General features: G+C 43.1%; 1 protein-coding gene across 1 annotated transcript in view; it reads right to left on the bottom strand.

Moving 5' to 3' along the window:
• Positions 1-17,773, bottom strand: part of MYO10 (myosin X) — a 262,062-nt gene that overhangs the window by 40,670 nt on the left and 203,619 nt on the right. The window contains exons 20-21 of the mRNA XM_027520434.1: positions 2,674-2,798; positions 2,467-2,581 (exon numbers count right to left, since the gene is read on the bottom strand). Of these exons, the coding sequence (XP_027376235.1) occupies positions 2,467-2,581; positions 2,674-2,798 (240 nt within the window). The remainder of the gene's footprint in view (positions 1-2,466; positions 2,582-2,673; positions 2,799-17,773) is intronic.

Raw genomic sequence — 17,773 nt, 5'->3', positions numbered from 1 at the left:
TCTCCCACGTAAACCAAGCTACTCAGCCTCTTTTCTCCACTGAATTTTCCTACTGAGCTATCCTCATTCTATTACTCTTTATATCTTTGATGAATATTTAAATAGTCGCCGAAGCCGTCTCCCCTTCAAATACCCTGGATCAGCCGGGGCTGGACCCCGGCATTTAACACAACACTGTACATCAACTATACTTCAATTTAAAAAAGAAAAAAGAAAGGAAAAAAAAAAAACAAAAACGATTCCCATCAGTCTGCATCCAAGCAGACTTGAAGGATAGACTGGCTAAAACAAGGAGAGGGGAGAGTTCCCGGTAGAGAGACCTTCAAACCTGCGAGGACACACACCCCAAGGGACCCCAAACGCCCCGATAAGTTACACCCTTGCTTAATCCGACTAGGGTGGGTGGAATCTGACTTTCTCCTAGGACGTGGCACAGGTGAAGGGGTATCCCTCTTGCGAGTGTGTTACATTATATATAAGACTCCACCAAGCTTCTCCTGCTGGCCCTGAAGAAGCAGGTGGGCCCAGGGTGAGAACATCAGTGGGTGTTTTCCTGAGACTGAACATATAACAAGCTCGTGTCATTCCCTAACAGTGTGTGTGTGTGTGTTTTGATTTAAGCACTTAACTGACGCTGACTGAGCTCCTACTATGTGCACTGTGTAGTACCGTGTACGTGTACTACATGGGGTAAGAAACTGGGTGGGAAACTCTAGAAGCTGAGAGTAATTTCAGGGTAGCAGCCTGCAGGAAAAGAGAGGCCTGGGAAAGACTGAGGGCAGAAGGAGAAGGGAACGACAGAGGATGAGATGGTTGGATGGCATCACTGATTCAATGGCCATGAGTTTGAGCAAACTCTGGGAGATAGTAAAGGACAGGGAAACCTGGTGGGCTACAGTCCATGGGGTTGCAAAGAATCGGACATGACTGAGTGACTGAACAACAACAACAACAGTCCTACAACCACAAAGAACTCAATTCTAGAGCCACATGAGCTGGGAAGAGGACCACAAGCTCTGGAAGCGAATGCAGCCCTAGCTGACAGCCTGAGACCCAGAGAGAGGACCAGCTACGCTGTGCCTGGAGCCCTGACCCACAGACACTAGGAGATCACTGCCTCGTGCTGTGAAAGCTGCTAAGTTTATGGCTGACTGTTACACAGCAGTAGGTAACTCACACAATACCTCTGCATGCTGTTTCTACCCTAATAGACGCGCGTGTACTAAGTCACCTCCAGTTGGTGCCTAAATACCTGTCATTAATTTCACATCAGTGTTACAGACTGAATGTCTAGCACCCCTTTGCCCCCAATTCATATGCTGCAGCCCTAACTGCCAGCGTGATGGTATTTGAAAGTCAGGCCTTTAGGAAGTAATTTCATTTAGGACGGTGAGGTCCCATGATGGAAAGAAGGAAGACAGACCAGAACTCTCTCTCCACCGTTTGAGGACATAATAAGAAGGCAGCTGATGGTAAAGAAAGAAGGAGCCCTTTGCTAGAACCTGACCACATAGGCACCCTGATCGCAGATTCCAGCCTCCAGAACTTTGTGAAATAAATGTGTGTGTTTAAGCCATGCTGTGGTATTTTATCAGAGCAGCTCTAAGATGAAGATAGTCAAACTGCAAGATACCTGTCTCTCTTTCCCTCTTCTTCCTCTCTTTTTTTATACAAAGAAACTCCTAGGTTAAAAACATAATCTGAGCAGCAACTTTAAAATACTTCTCTGACCCTACACTACGGCTCAAGGAATACCCCCAACTCTGAGGACATCCATACACTCAAAGGCCAGGCCCCAGCTGCCTGCATTTCTGCCTCTCCTGTGTGGTTAGACACTGGAGGTGGGAGGGGAGACAAGGCTGGAAGCCCACATGGGGGTTTTGGCCATTTCTGATACTGGGAGAAAAGGTTGCACTGCCAATTTTATGGCTAATTTTTGCAATCGAGGCCAGACCACTCACCACTTAGCTCAGGGGTAAAGGCCTCATACCTGCATGTGTAAAGAATGGATTTCACCTTGGCTTTTGGGACTGGACTTTGGGCAACCTACATGATTTCAGACGATTTCTGGTCTCCCACACAACAGCTCCCGCGGTGCCCAGGGAACGCGCAGCGTTATGACAACGCAAAGTTAGAGGGTCTGGTGCCTCACTTCTTAGATGCTGGAGGCTGCCCAGCTCTTTTCTGGCACTGAGTTGCCTATCAGCCAACATCTGTTGACCAACTGAATGAAAATATACACAGGACGTGATGCTTCAATGGGTCCCCAAGAACAGAGTCCCCAGAGAGTCAAGGACTTCAAATAAAAGGTTAATGGTGGAAGGACAAAGAGTGTTGGCCAGCGTGATACCATGATACCATCTTCCCAGTGCTGAAAAACAATTGGTTAGCAGTCATCACAGGACACTGAACTCAGACATCTCTCCGGGGGTTGACGGGCCAGCCATTCGCTCTCTGAAATCTTACCTTTGTCTTCCCCAGTTGCCACTCACTGTTGGAGGCATCATAGAGCTGCAGCAGGGCCGTGCACTTGCCCCTGATGTCCTCAGGCAGCGCCACGTTCCTCATCAGCACCTTATACCTGCAACGTGAGAACGCCCAGCATCACCTCGGGCTACAACCCTTTCCCCAATCTCTTTGAAAAGAAGGAGGGTCTCTGCAACTCCATCTTGCCTTTTGTAAAAGTCCTGGAAGGGTCTCCGGACGGCATAGCCAGCTTTCCGGATCCTGACCGTCTCCAGCATCCCCGAGTACCGCAGCTGGTTGACCACGACTGCCTGGTCAAACTGGTCAGGCATCTAAAATGTGCAAAGAGGTGAGAAGATGAGGTTATTAACAAGACCACCCACACCACAGCTGTACACACATACACTTTAGGCCTACACAAATACGTACAAGAGAAAACGAACTCATCCCGTGTACCTATAGACCTGTCATAATAGCCGGCACTATCAACCCTGCCCCATCCTTAGCCCTTGTACTCTGTTCCTGGATGTTTTGGGGCAACAAGTCCCAGACAGCACACCTTCTCATTTGTAAACATACCAGTATCATTTTTTTTTAAACTTTTTTTTTTTTTTTCCGACCACACTGTGCGGCATGCAGAATCTTAGTTCCCCAAATGCGGATCAAACCTGTGCCCCTGCAGTGGAATCACAGAGTCCTAACAACTGGACCACCAGGGAAGTCCCCCGATCAGTATCATTTTTAAATAGAACTACAACACTGTTATGAGTCTTCCCTGTAGCTCAGATGGGAAAGAATCTACCTGCAGTGCAGAGACCAGGGTTCAATCCCTGAGTCAGGTAGATCCCCTGGAGAATGAAATGACTACCCACTCCAGTATTCTTGTCTGGGGAATCCCCATGGACAGAGGGGCCTGGTGGGCCACAGTCCATGGGGTTGCAAACAGTCGGACATGACTAAAAGACTAACCCTTCAATCACTTTTTATCACAATACTATTATATTTAAAAGATATCAATAATTTCTTGATATTAATATCCAGGTTCAAATTTCTGATTATTTTATGAATATCATAACCAAACCACCATTTTTAATTCTACATTTTCCAAAGAAGCTAAAGTGTCATACATTTGTCACTTTGTTTTAATACTTCAATTTCCAGGCATTTTTTTAGCTGAAGAATGCAGTGAAGTGACCCAGGGAGGACTAGGGGAAGAGTTAGGGGCTAGAGAGGAAAAGGAGAGATTGTAAGTGGAGAAAATTCTCAACTTCTAGTCAAACACGCTGTTTATCACACTCCATACTATGATCACTAAATACATTAATCCCGGAACACACAAATCAAAGACAGGGGAAATCAGACCAAGACTTAATATTCTGAACCGCATTCTCAGATCTGCTCAGTTGCCAAACAAGCTGGCATTGCTGACAGGACAACGGTCTTTCAGGGAAAAGCCCCGAAGTAGGCCATTTCCCACTCTCAGCTTTTTGAGCAGTGTTTTTTAATCCAGACACCCCATTTCCTTTAATTAACTTGTATTTTGTTATCTTATAGAACTGTGTATAAGATGACTGAAAAATAGTGCCATAGGACTCAAAGATGTTGTTAAAAAAGTGCAAAGACATAAAGTGGCTTAAATTTGTGAGCTTTAAAAACACAGCCAGTTATTAGCACAAAATCAGGCTGAAAGGCACGTTATCCTGTTCACTTTCCAAACTAGCAAAACATAAATCTGAAGAATGCTCTGCAAATCTTTGCAGCGTTTGATGGAAAAGTTGCTGTCCCATGCAGCAGAATCACTTCTCTCGTATTTAATTTCTCCCTAAAACACTGTAGTTAAACTGTCTCTACTCGGCAGTATTCTACCCGAAACTAGCCAATAAACGAGGGCAAATACCCAAAGAACTGTGGCTCACTGCTTTATAGTCTTAATTATTTCAAATATTCTTAGACAAGAAAGAATAGAATAAAAGCATGAAAAAACTAGCCTTGGTTACTCCTCTACTTAATCTTTGGATTAAAAAAAAGGAGAGGTCCACAGTTCTGAAGGTATGTGGTTAAAAGTTCTTATAATCTGAATCCACAATAACCACCAGAGAGCTAACATAAAACAAACACTGAATAAAACATCAGGCTTAGTTAACTGTTAAATTCATAGTCAGAGAAATCTACAAATTTCATGTTTAATCATTTGATGCTTCAAGACTTGTCCAATTTTTAAAAAATCTCTCTAAACTTTCACCATTCCTCACCCATACTGTTTTTCCCTTGCTCCTTTTCTTCCGATCTCTACTTAACAAAGTCCATACAATTCCTTAGTTTGGTACTAGTTATTAAAACTCTGAAAAATACTACTAAATGGACACCCCTATCCATAAAGTCCAGCCGCACTTACCATCTTCCAGTCCCTCCGAGGAACATTCCACATTCAGTTTTGCTCTCAGGCCAAAATTCATATGGAAAACAACTGCCACACTGACCTTTTCGCCACAGCTAAAGACACTGAACAATAATGAACACCATTCCTGTGCTTTAAAAAGTGCTCGGTCGCCATGACAACCCCTTCCATTCTCGGGCTAATTAGTGTGGTGTGGTTGTAGGGTTTCATAGAGCCCAGGGAGGGGAGGGTGGGAGGCAGCCACCAGGAGTGGCCACTCTTTCCAGGCTCCCATTGTGACTGTGCTTCTGCCCCTTCACAGAAATTTAACCAGGGAAGGCGGATCTCTGGGCAGATTGTCACCCTGGGCAACCCACAGGGCCATCGTGAGGGGAGCAGACCTGTATTTCCATTGGTGGGTCTCTTCTGAGTTTTAACTTCCTTTTCTTTCTGGTTCAAAGATGACACAGCTAGGGGGGTGGGGGACAAGTCACAACTCAAAGGCATGTGTCCTTTTAAAACTTCCCTCACGGCGTCCAGTCCACACTGGTAACTAGTTGTCCCGAACTGGAGGGCCCCCCTTCAAAGACTCCCTGCAGTGTCCTAACTGGGAAGTTTTGCAGGCCAACAGCTAAAGAGGATTTGGGAAATAACAGCCATGAACTAGGGTAATTAAAGTCCCAGGAGATCCATTTACCAAATATTAAATGAATAAACACCTACTAGGCATCAAGGTTTTGTGATTCATGCTTGGGGAGAAAACATAAAAAATACGTGCTAGATTCTTGTGTGTCTTAAACCAACAGCCCTCACCAGAGTAGTGCATTCATTATAACCGATGAACCCACAGGATACATCCTACTCACCCTGAGCCCACAGCTGACGTCAGGGTCAGGGTTCACTCGGATGTTACATTCTCTGAGTTTTGATGAGTGTGTAATGACACGTGTCCATCATCAGAGCCTCACACACAGTGGTTTTGCTGCCCAGAAATCCTGTGCTTCATCTATTCACCTCTACCTCTCCCCAACCCCTGGCAACCACTCATATTTTTACTGTCTCCACAGTTATTGTTTTTTAAGAGCAGTTTTAGGTTCACAGCAAAATTGAGAGGAAAGTAAAGAATCCCTTATACCTTCTGGCGGTCTGGAGGTCAAATCTGGTGCTCAGTGACAACTCAGAAGGGTGGGAAAGGGTGGGAAGCAGCAGGTAGGTTCAAGAGGGAGGGGACATATACATATACCTATGGCTGATTCATGTTGATACATGGTAGAAACCGACACAATATTGTAAAGCAACTGTCCTCCAATTCAAAGTGAATTTAAAAACACATTGAAACTTAAAATTGTGTTTCTTGGGAATATAGAAGAAAGAAAAGTACCGAGATAGTATAGGCGGTACATGAATTTGAATTAAGATACCACAAGTCAAGAGTCTGGACTCTCACATCTACAACTCAGTCCCGTGGGGACGGGACATTCTACACAGAGAGAACAGCTCACACCAAAAAGGCGGAGAGGGAGCCTGCGCTGACAGTGGACACGGCACTCAAGTCTGAAGCCACTGCTTCAGGTTCAGGGGCTGCCGGCCGGGGTCAGACCTGGGCTGTGGACGGGCCTCCCCACCCCTCCCCCTTTCATTGGTAGTGGCAAAACTGGAAACCAGACCAGAGGAATGGCCGGGTATACGCTGATACCATGCCTATCATGAAATGTTATGTGCCCATTAAAAAATAAGCACAAATTAAAAATGCCCCAGTAGGGACTTCCCTGGAGATCCAGTGGTTAGGACTCTGTGCTTTCACTGATGAGGGTGTGGGTTTAATCCCTGATAGAGAACTGTGATCCCACAAGCTGAGTGGTGTGGTAAAAATAAATTAAAAAAAAAAATTAACAAATTAAATAAGCAATAAATATTAGATACAAATAGTATATAAAATGATTAAATAACATATAAATGGGGTTCCCTGGTGGCTCAGCTGGTAAAGAATCCGCCTGCAGTACAGGAGACCTGGGTTCAATCCCTGGGTTGGGAAGATCCCCTGGAGAAGGGAAAGGCTACCCACTCCAGTATTCTGGCCTGGAGAATTCCATGGACTGTATAGTCCATGGGGTTGCAAAGAGTTGGACACGACTGAGTGACTTTCATGTCAGATAGAAATAAATACTAAATGTATTTTTAAATACCCCAGTTAACTCTCAAGCCTTTTGTAAGGTGAGAAAAACAAGATGCAGAAAAGTATGTATGAGAATCTCATTACTGTAAAACAAACAGTGGTCCCATCAAACATGACTGACACTTGTTCTACGTATGCACGTATGTGTGAATAGATACATCTAGATACACGGTGTGCAGAAAAGCATAGGAGGAGACATGCCAGGCTGTTGTGGAGTCGGGGGCACTATTCTGGGCGGTGGGAAGAAGAGACAGCTAAGAAAAAAGGTGGGAAATCAGATGGCACTAAAAGAAGGAAATAATCACATACATACCACATGAGAAATTTCTGTTTGGCTGTATATCTTTGAAGACACTTAAAAAATTTTTTTACAAAGTAAAAGAAAAAATCAGGTACAGAATGGATTCTAGAGGTCCTTCATGGAATAAGGTGGAAATGGGGGCAGAGAAGCAGGGAGAACAGGGGAGAAGCTGCTGGAAGGGTACTTTAAAGTGGAAGCAACCCAAATGTCCATCAACTGGTGAGCAGATGAAAATGTGCTTCGTATCCATAACATGGAATATAATCAGCCATAAACACGAAGCGCCGCTACCTGCTACAACAAGGATGAGCCTTGAGAACACTACACTACGTGAAAGAAGCCAGTCATATAAAAGACCACATGTTCCAGGATTCCATTCATGTGACATGTCCAGGACAGGAAATCTACAGGGACAGAAAGTACAGTGGTGGCCGCTCAGGGCTGAAGAGACAGAGGGGCAGCAGCTGACAGGTAAGAGGACTTCTCTTTAAGCTAATGAAAATGCTTTAAGCGTCGGGGGTGAGGCTTGCACAGATTTGTGAATATGTGAAAAACGACTGAATGGTATGCTCTAAATGAGTCAATTGTATGCTATGTGATTTACAGCTTAATAAAGCTTAGAAAAAAGGTATTGTAAAAGCCAGACTGACACAGAGGCATTTAAAATGGACAAAAAGAGATGGATGCAAGAGAAAATTTACATTCTGGAGACAGGACTAAATACATTTAGCTTCAGGTAATTTAATTCTACAAAATAAAACAAAACATAGAACTTTTCCCCTTACAATCTGAAAAAATAAGATTTCATAATGCCTCAATAAAACAAGTGATGGATAACAGAGCATGCTAAGCCCTCCACAAAAATCAATTATGGGTAAAGGCAAGCTTTGGTAGCTAAATGTCTACATAAAGGGCAACAGAAGTGCTGGCAGACAGGGACACAGGACAGGGAAGGTGTTTTACAACAAAAAAGAAAAACGCATCTATGTGCTGATGAATACAATTACCCTGAATATCACCTAGCCTTCCATAATTCCAAAGACTGCAGAGAGACAGTAAGAAGTTGACAGTGGGACTTGGAAATAGTCACCTGTCCATAGTAAGGGGATGCTCAATCTGTGCTTATTTAATTAACGGAAATAGGAGTTAATTATCTGTGGACCCTGGAAGTTCTAACGCTTTTCAGTGTTTGAGACCTCACGGATCTGAGACGTCCTAGATTTGAAACCAAGGAGCTCTGATAAGGGCCCAGGGAGAGGGGGTGGGAACGCAGCCTGCCACACAGAGGCGGGGGTGTGTGTGTGTCTGTCTGGGACCAGCCAGGACTGCAGTAGAAGGCATTCCCTCTCCTCTGATGGGAAAAGTCACACACACACCCACACCCACACACACACCCACACCCAAACACACACACACACACACTGATTAAACATTACATAGACCAGAAACCAAGTCACGGGTGGTGGGGAAATCCAGTCCTCCTGCTAAGGTGAGACCCTCTCCACGCCTTGGAGTCTCCTGAAGAGAAGACCCCCTAAGGGGAGAGAACAAGCTGGACAAGGACATAGGGCTGGCACAGAACCAACTCTTATTTCGTCTGCTGTCATCCACTGTCATGTAATATCACTTAACATGGATCTATGAGACCAATTGTTTAAAAATTTGCTATGAGGGGAAAAAACTATACTCTCGAGAAGAAATGCTATGCATTATCTGACTATACACTCATAAATTGATGACTATCCTAACTCACTGTGATTTACTTAAGCACACTGTGCCAAAAAGGAATTAGGCAAGATAAAATGGAAATAAACACATGATTAAAAGGGAACAAAGAGTAGAAAATGCATTGCATTCGCCTTTTTGCCTTGGTTGACAGGAAGTTCAAACTTAAATTTACTTCTCAACAGTAACTTTTGTTAACCAGGTAGTTTATTTTGCCTTAATTTTTGGATCAGGCTTCACAGATGTTAATCAACAGATTATCAGCTTCTTTAAGGAAGCTATGCTATTTTTATAGTCTAAAATAAGAACCATAAAAACATATCTTAAAAACATTAATAATTTTTTTTTCATTATTATTGTTTTATTATGGCCTTTAAAATTACAATGGCATAGGCCTTTTTATTTTATTTATTTATTTATTTATTTTATTTATTTATTTTTTTTAATTAAAAAAAAATTATACATGTGTTCCCCATCCTGAACCCTCCTCCCTCCTCCCTCCCCATACCATCCCTCTGGGTCGTCCCAGTGCACCATCCCCAAGCATCCAGCATCGTGCATTGAACCTGGACTGGCATCTCGTTTCATACATGACATTTCACATGTTTCAATGCCATTTCCCAAATCTTGCCACCCTCTCCCTCTCCCACAGAGTCCATAAGCCTGTTCTATACATCAGTGTCTCTTTTGCTGTCTCGTATACAGGGTTATCATTACCATCTTTCTAAATTCCATATATATGCGTTAGTATACTGTATTGGTGTTTGTCCTTCTGGCTTACTTCACTCTGTATAATAGGCTCCAGTTTCATCCACCTCATTAGAACTGATTCAAATGTATTCTTTTTAATGGCTGAGTAATACTCCATTGTGTATATGTACCACAGCTTTCTTATCCATTCATCTGCTGATGGACATCTAGGTTGCTTCCATGTCCTGGCTATTATAAACAGTGCTGCGATGAACACTGGATCCTGCGATGAACAGCAGGATCCTCTATGACCCACCTCTCAGAATATTGGAAATAAAAGCAAAAATAAACAAATGGGACCTAATTAAACTTAAAAGCTTCTGCACATCAAAGGAAACTATTAGCAAGGTGAAAAGACAGCCTTCAGAATGGGAGAAAATAATAGCAAATGAAGCAATGGACAAACAACTAATCTCAAAAATATACAAGCAACTCCTCCAGCTAAACTCCAGAAAAATAAATGACCCAATCAAAAAATGGGCCAAAGATCTAAATAGACATTTCTCCAAAGAAGACATACAGATGGCTAACAAACACATGAAAAGATGCTCAACATCACTCATTATCAGAGAAATGCAAATCAAAATCACTATGAGATACCATTTCACACCAGTCAGAATGGCTGCGATCCAAAAGTCTACAAATAATAAATGCTGGAGAGGGTGTGGAGAAAAGGGAACCCTCTTACACTGTTGGTGGGAATGCAAACTAGTACAGCCACTATGGAGAACAGTGTGGAGATTCCTTAAAAAACTGGAAATAGAACTGCCTTATGATCCAGCAATCCCACTGCTGGGCATACACACTGAGGAAACCAGAAGGGAAAGAGACACGTGTACCCCAATGTACATTAATAATTTTTAAAAAGAATTCTATTATTCTACCCTCAAAGAACTACTGATGAGTATACACACAGGATTTCAAATGGTTTCTTAGCAGCCTTGCAGGAATCAAGTCCTCTTATTTGATACGAGGAAGATTCCCACAGCTATCCTTCAACTTATACAGCACTTGAATGCAGAAATCCGATGGGGTGGGTGTGATGAGTAGTATTACTCCATCTTGCAGATGAGGAAACTGGAAGTGAGTAAAGCTAAAAGACTTGTTCAAACCAGTTTTAATATTTGCTTAAATCACACAAAGTTCAAAGTGCTTTGCATTCCTGAAAACTAGTATGTGAATCAAACTTGATTCAAACCATATTTTCCAACTGATATGTTATAAAATTGGAGGCATATTTCCATAGGATACTATTCTCAAAGGAGTGAGCTGGAAACTTCTCTAGGGAAAAGAGTACAGTGAAATCTAGGCAGAAAATGTGCCCTGGATTGTAGCATTTCCAGAAACTCTGGGTCTTCCCCGCACAGGAAGACAGTATCTAAAAATAGCAACACTGAGGAGGGGGCCTTAGAAACAACCTGTCAGGTACAGACGTGATGTAAACGCGGGTGATGAAAGATCACAATTCTAAAGGCCATGACAATGAAAAGCAGAAACGGGTTCACTGCCCTGTGAGTTCAGTCAAATATCTATATATGGAAATAATAAGTGAACAGATGAAACCTTTTGGAAAATCTAATAGCAAATTCTGAGCAAATCCATCTTTGGTAACTGTTAACACAGACAATGAAAGACTGACAACACGTTTCATTGCATCTGAGCCCCAGAGAAACGACAGAATTTAACTGTTCTTTGAGCCACTGGTGGCTGCAACTCCTCCCGCCTCTCCTCCCCACTCCTTGGGTACCAGTTGCCATGGACAGGGGCCGGAGAAGAGCTGACCCACAACAGGCACTCACTGAACCCCACCCCATGGCATGAACCTGCCTGGGGCAACACGTTTCATGCTGACTGCTCCTGCTTTCACAACAAATGCAACTTGATCATTCAAGCATGTGCTTCTGAACGCAGGCTACAACTAATTTCCAGAATGAGTCCTTTTGTCCCTTTTAAGGAGATGCTTAATTTATTCAAAGTCTAAAAATTAACCACTTGATAGGATCACAATGTCTTAGAGATGAGGTAAAAGTAAATATTACTATTTTCATCAATCGAAAGTATTTATTAAGAATCTTCCATAGACTGGGGGCTTCCGTGGTGGCTCAGATGGTAAAGTGTCTGCCTGCAATGCGGCAGACCCGGGGTTCAATCCTTGGGTTGGGAAGATCCCCTGGAGGAGGAAATGGCAACCCACTCCAGCACTCTTGCCTGGAAAACCCCATGGATGGAGGAGCCTGGTAGGCTACAGTCTATGTGGTCGCAAAGAGTTGGACATGACTGAGCTATTTCACTTTCACTTTTCCATAGACTGAACAACCACAAGCTCTGGGATGCACCAGAGCAAATCAGTCCCTGCTTTGACACAACAAATCCAGGCTTTCTTGGTTCCAATCTGCTTGGAATGCAACAGGGAGGTGAACCCTGGGTCTGGCACTATGAGTCCCCAGAACACAGAATAAGCAGACATGGGATCTGAGCCTGATACCAACAGGTGTCTTATTGTCCTACTTCAGTAGCCTAATACATTTGCTTTTGACTTCATATTCCAGGGACGTCCCTGGTGGCCCAGTGGTTAAGAATCTGCCTGCCAGTGCAGGGGACACAGGTTTGATCCCTGGTTCAGGAAGATCCCACATGTTGCTAGGCAACTAAGCCCGTTTTTCACAACTACTGAACCTGGGCTCTAGAGCCCAAGAGCTGCAACTACTGAAGCCTGCGAGCAGCACTGAAGACCCAGAGCAGCCAAAAATCAATTAATTAAAAAAAAACTTTATATTCTCTGAAGACTTAACCCCAGAACAACACTGGTAGATTGAAACTGAGTGGTGTAACATTCTAAAACTAATAAGGAGTTCTATTTTTTTTATTGTGTTTTTTAATGGCTTCTGATTTGCTTCCTCGATGAAATATTGTCAACTTTATTTATGTACATGGCAGCTCTGCAGTGGAAGGACTTGTTACATAGTCCATATTATGGAGGATTAGTATCCAGCATCCCAAGAAATGTTAAGTTGATTCTTGCATAAAACCATTACATGACTCTTCATTTTGATAAGTAAACACTGTGGAGTAAAAGAGAGACACTAGTGTTATAGAGAGGACTTAATATATTAGGGATATTTGTGTTATGATCAGATCATGGGATATGGGCCTCCCTGGTGGCTCAGACAGTAAAGAATCCACCTGCCATGCAGGAGACCCAGGTTTGATACCTGGGTCGGGAAGATCCCCTGGAGGAGGGCACAGCAACCCACTCCAGTATTCTTGCCTGGAGAACCCTGTGGACAGAGGAGCCTGGTGGGCTACAGTCCATGGGGTCGCAAAGAGTCCAACAAGACTGAGCAATGAACACTTTCACTTTTTTCATGGGATATACCTTTCCCCTAATTCAACTTTAAAAGCAAACAAATATTAAGAAGGCTGATAACTCTTCATCAACTTTAAGAAGTAAAAAAATTGCAGAAGGGTTTACCAAAAATTGATCACACTAATAAAATATCTTTCCTGGCCTTACAGTGACTGAGTCTCCGTAAGACTCCTGTCCTCACATCTTACTAATTTAACAAATAATTAAGATGTAAGGCCTCTCAATCTTTATTTCTTGTTTCATTACATCAGATTCTCAAAAGCAGTTAATAAATACCAGACAAGGGTTTATCCTATCCTGCTTTTGAACGGTTTTCAAAAGCACAGTTACTGAAGCTACAGTGTTAAGTTCCCTGACCTTGAACAGGAAGTAAACAACAGCCAATTAAACTAGAGACAAAGATTCTTTGTCTCACCGTCAGTCACTTCTCTCCCGGGCTGTTCAACATTTGAGGCAGTTGCTGCCACTTGTTAAGTTTTTCATTTTGAGAAAGAGGCAGAAACAAATTTCCCCTGGAGAAGAAGCAAGCCTACTCCCCTCCCAGGTGAGGAATGGTAAGCATCTTGGTTACATGAGTGGCTGAAGCTGTCAGTCAGTCCTGGGGGTCGGATTATAGAGCCTGGAAATTTCTCACCCACCAGATACAGCCTTCAAACCACACTCTTCCCAGATAAGTGCAGTTAAAAAAAAAAGCAAGGCAATCCAAGCTGTTATAGGTGGACACTGTGGTCCTCACCTCGGATCCACACAAACCCCAACTACTTAATGGGGAAGAGAACTCTGAACATAAATAATTCACAGGCGCGTCATGAAACCTTACTAAGGCACTGTGTTAGCACTGTCCTTCCCCCGCCTGTTCATGAACTGACCACACACACCAAATTAACACAAAGACTTCAATTTCCCACTGAAGCCCCCCACCCAATATGTTCCAATCTATTTTCCCCATCAATGCATGCCACCCACCCTCTACATCTAACTCAGATGAGAAGTAACTCTAGCAGCTCCTTGACTAAAACTTCCTGTCTTGGCTCAGCTGAAGCCAGCTTCCCCACCTGAAATGTTCCCGTTGTCTCTGTTGCGTTTCATGGGTCTTTAAGGGCTTCACAAATACTCCCTCCTCAATAACATTGTCCTGGCTGCATCAAATTCGTGCTGTCTGTGACCCTGTCATGCTCTTTCTCATGTCATTTTTTTTAAACTGACAGTTAATTTACAATCGTGTTAGTTTCAGGTGTATAGAGACGTGATTCCGTTATTTTATATATAAAAACCAGATTTACATATATTACATTTATATATGTATTTTAAATATATTTACATATATGTATTTCTTTTTCAGATTCTTTTTCATTATAAGTTATTACAAGACACTTAAATGGCAACCCACTCCAGCATTCTTGCCTGGAAAATCCCATGGATGGAAGAGCCTGGCAGGCTACAGTCCATGGGGTCACAAAGAGTCCGACACAACTGAGCGACTTCACTTTCTTTTCTTTATTACAAGACACTAAATATAAGTCCCAATGCTATACTGTAGGCCCTTGTTGTTTCATGAATCGTAGTGTGTATCTGCGAATCCCAAACTTCTAATTAATCCCCTTCCCTTCCCCTTTGGTAACGGCTAAGTTTGTTTTCCGGGGGCTTCCCAAGTGGTGCAGCAGGAAAGAATCTGCCTGCCGATGCAGGAGACCCAAGAGAAGTGGTTTCAATCCCTGGGTTGGAAAGATCGTCTGGTGTAGTAAGTGGCAATCCACTCCAGTATTCTTGCCTGGAAAATTCCATAGACAGAGGAGCCTGGCAGGCTATAGTCCGTGGAGTCCAAAAAGTTAGACATGATTGAGCGAATGAAGCATGTGTGCACACACACATCTGCATATAACTTATACAAATCCTCCTGTATAATTCACCTCGGTGCTTAGTCACTCAGTCATGTCCAACTCTGTGTGACCCCATGGACTGTAGCCTGCCAGGCTCCTCTGTCCATGCGAATTCTCCAGGCAAGAACCCTGGAGTGCGTTCCCCTGACATGCCCTTCTCCAGGGATCTTCCTGATCCAGGGATCGAAACCCAGGTCTCTTGCATTGCAGGCAGATTCTTTACTGTCTGAGCCACCAGGGAAGCCCATAATACCTGATACAATATAAATGCTACCTAGATAGCTATAAAAAGAATGTAACTGCTATATAAACAGTTGCTGGTAAATTCATGTTTTGTGTTTTGGAACTTTCTGGAATTTTTTCTCCTGAGTATTTCTGATCTGAGGCTGGTTGAATTCCCGGATGTGAAACCCTTGGATCAGGAGCGTTAACTATATTTACTCAATTGAGTTGAACACTTCCATTCATACAAAAACATACACGTGAATGTTTATAACAGCTTTATTCATAACCATCAAAAGCTGGAAGCAATCATCATCCCCTTCAATAGGTGAATGGAAAAATAACTGCAGTATTCATTTAATGGAATTTTACTCAGATTCTTTTTTTTGAACTCTCAAGTCTACAGAAGACATGGTGGAACCTTAAATGCACAATGCTAGGTGAAAGAAGAGCCCTGAAATGGGCATATACTGGATTGGCCAAAAATCTCATTTGGGTTTTTCCAGAAGAGGTTACAGAAAAACTTGAATGAACTTTCTGGCCAATGCAATACTATGTATGTGATTCCAATTACCTGACATTCTGACTAAGGCAAAGCTATAAAGTAGGAGTCCGCAACCTTGGGACTGCAAACTGGTACCTCCTGTCAGCAGTGGCATGGAATTAGAAATACAGAGCACAACGCATATAACGTGCTTGAATCATCCTGAAACCATGCCCACCCATTCCTGGTCCGAGGAAAAACTGTCTTCTACGAAATCATTCCCTGGGGCCAAAAAGGATGCAGACAGTAGAAAGAGATAACAGAAAGATGAGTGATTGCCAGGGCCTCGGGGAGGGCTGAACAGGTAAAGAATAGGAAAATTCTAGGTTGAGGAAACTGTTTCATATGATACTATATCTGACATGATACATATGAATCTTTCTGTTATGTGGAATCTAGAAAGATGGTTCTGATCAACCCATTTACAGGGCAGCGATGTAGACGCAGGCACCCAGTAAGCACCTGTGGACTCGGGGTGGGAAGAAGAGGGTGGGCTGAACTGAGATGGTGGCATGGAAACAAATACACTACCATATGCCAAAAAGATATGGAGCTCAGATCAGGCCCTCGGTGACAACCTAGAGGGGTGGGATGGGGTAGGAGACGGAAGGTGGTTCAAGAGGGAGGGGACATATGCACACCTATGGCTGATTCATGCTGATGTATGGCAGAAACCACCATAATACTGTAAAGCTATTACCCTCCAGTTAAAAACAAAATTTTAAAGACACACAGAACTTTACAACCAAAGAAGGAACCTTGGAGGAGAATCTGAATGTATTACAAATGTATGAAACAACATCACGGGAAGGACTGAGCGGAAAAGCTGCAACTAAAGTACAACAGTGTTAGGCACGGAGTCTATCCTAAGACTCAGGGGCAAAAGGAGTCACATAAAAGCACTATATTGTGGTGGATAAAGTTGTTTCCTGGGGGCTGTAAACGAACAATTCTGATACCACCATACCTTTACACTGGAATGGAACAAATCAACAGATGCGTGGTGGAAGAAGACCTTAAGGAAACGAATTCTGCCCAACTAGAGCTGACTCACTTTCACGTAAACAGCAGCAGAAAAACCCAACTCCAGGGGAGGGAGGAGGGAGGAGGGTTCAGGGTGGGGAGCACATGTATACCTGTGGCGGATTCATTTTGATATTTGGCAAAACTAATACAATTATGTAAAGTTTAAAAATAAAATAAAATTAAAAAAAAAAAAAGAAAAGAAAAACCCAACTCTGATGCTGTCTCAACCTCAACTCTAAAGGATGCCAGTCACAAGGTCCAAGCCGTCCTCAAAATGTGTTTGTAGGGAACAAGCCCAAAACTCAGCTCAACACCCACCTAGTTTTTCAGTGATTTACATGACACAACTGGAATGTGTTTCTATGGGAAAGGACTCGGCCCACCATGTACCGAAGCACGTTTTGGCACAGAGTTTAATGAGGACAGATGTAAAATACCGGGAGATGCAAGGAAAGCCTGGTTTTCTCCATTATCGTTGAAGGAAAGAATAATGCATGCCAAGGGGTTTTAAAATAAAAAATATAGAGAATATATGCAATGAAAGCCCCACAGCTCTCCTGGAGAAAACCACTCTTGCCAGCTTCCCGTGTTTGCTTCTGGATGTATTCTATGCACACACGGATACAGACGTGCACCTGTGCATACGGATGAACACATTTTTGAGCTGTTGTTTTTTTTTTCTTTTGAAAGCAAATAAAGACATGTTCGACGCTGTGCTCTGTTCACCCAAGGTAATCTTGGAGAGCTCCCTGTTACACACGACACACAGAGCTCCCGTGTTTTTTTCACAGCAGCACACTATGTCTTTACCAGAATGGGTGTGTAATCAGTTTCCTATGGAGGAACACTGAGGTTGTTTCTCCCCTGAGCTGTTTTCTATTTCACTTTTATGGAATGAATGGAAGTAAAGCGGAACCTTGGAGTCCCCACACCAGAGAA

Source organism: Bos indicus x Bos taurus, chromosome 20, assembly GCF_003369695.1.
Source record: "Bos indicus x Bos taurus breed Angus x Brahman F1 hybrid chromosome 20, Bos_hybrid_MaternalHap_v2.0, whole genome shotgun sequence".
In the NCBI taxonomy this organism is placed as follows: Eukaryota; Metazoa; Chordata; class Mammalia; order Artiodactyla; family Bovidae; genus Bos; species Bos indicus x Bos taurus.
This window is presented reverse-complemented; position numbering and strand designations above follow the sequence as displayed.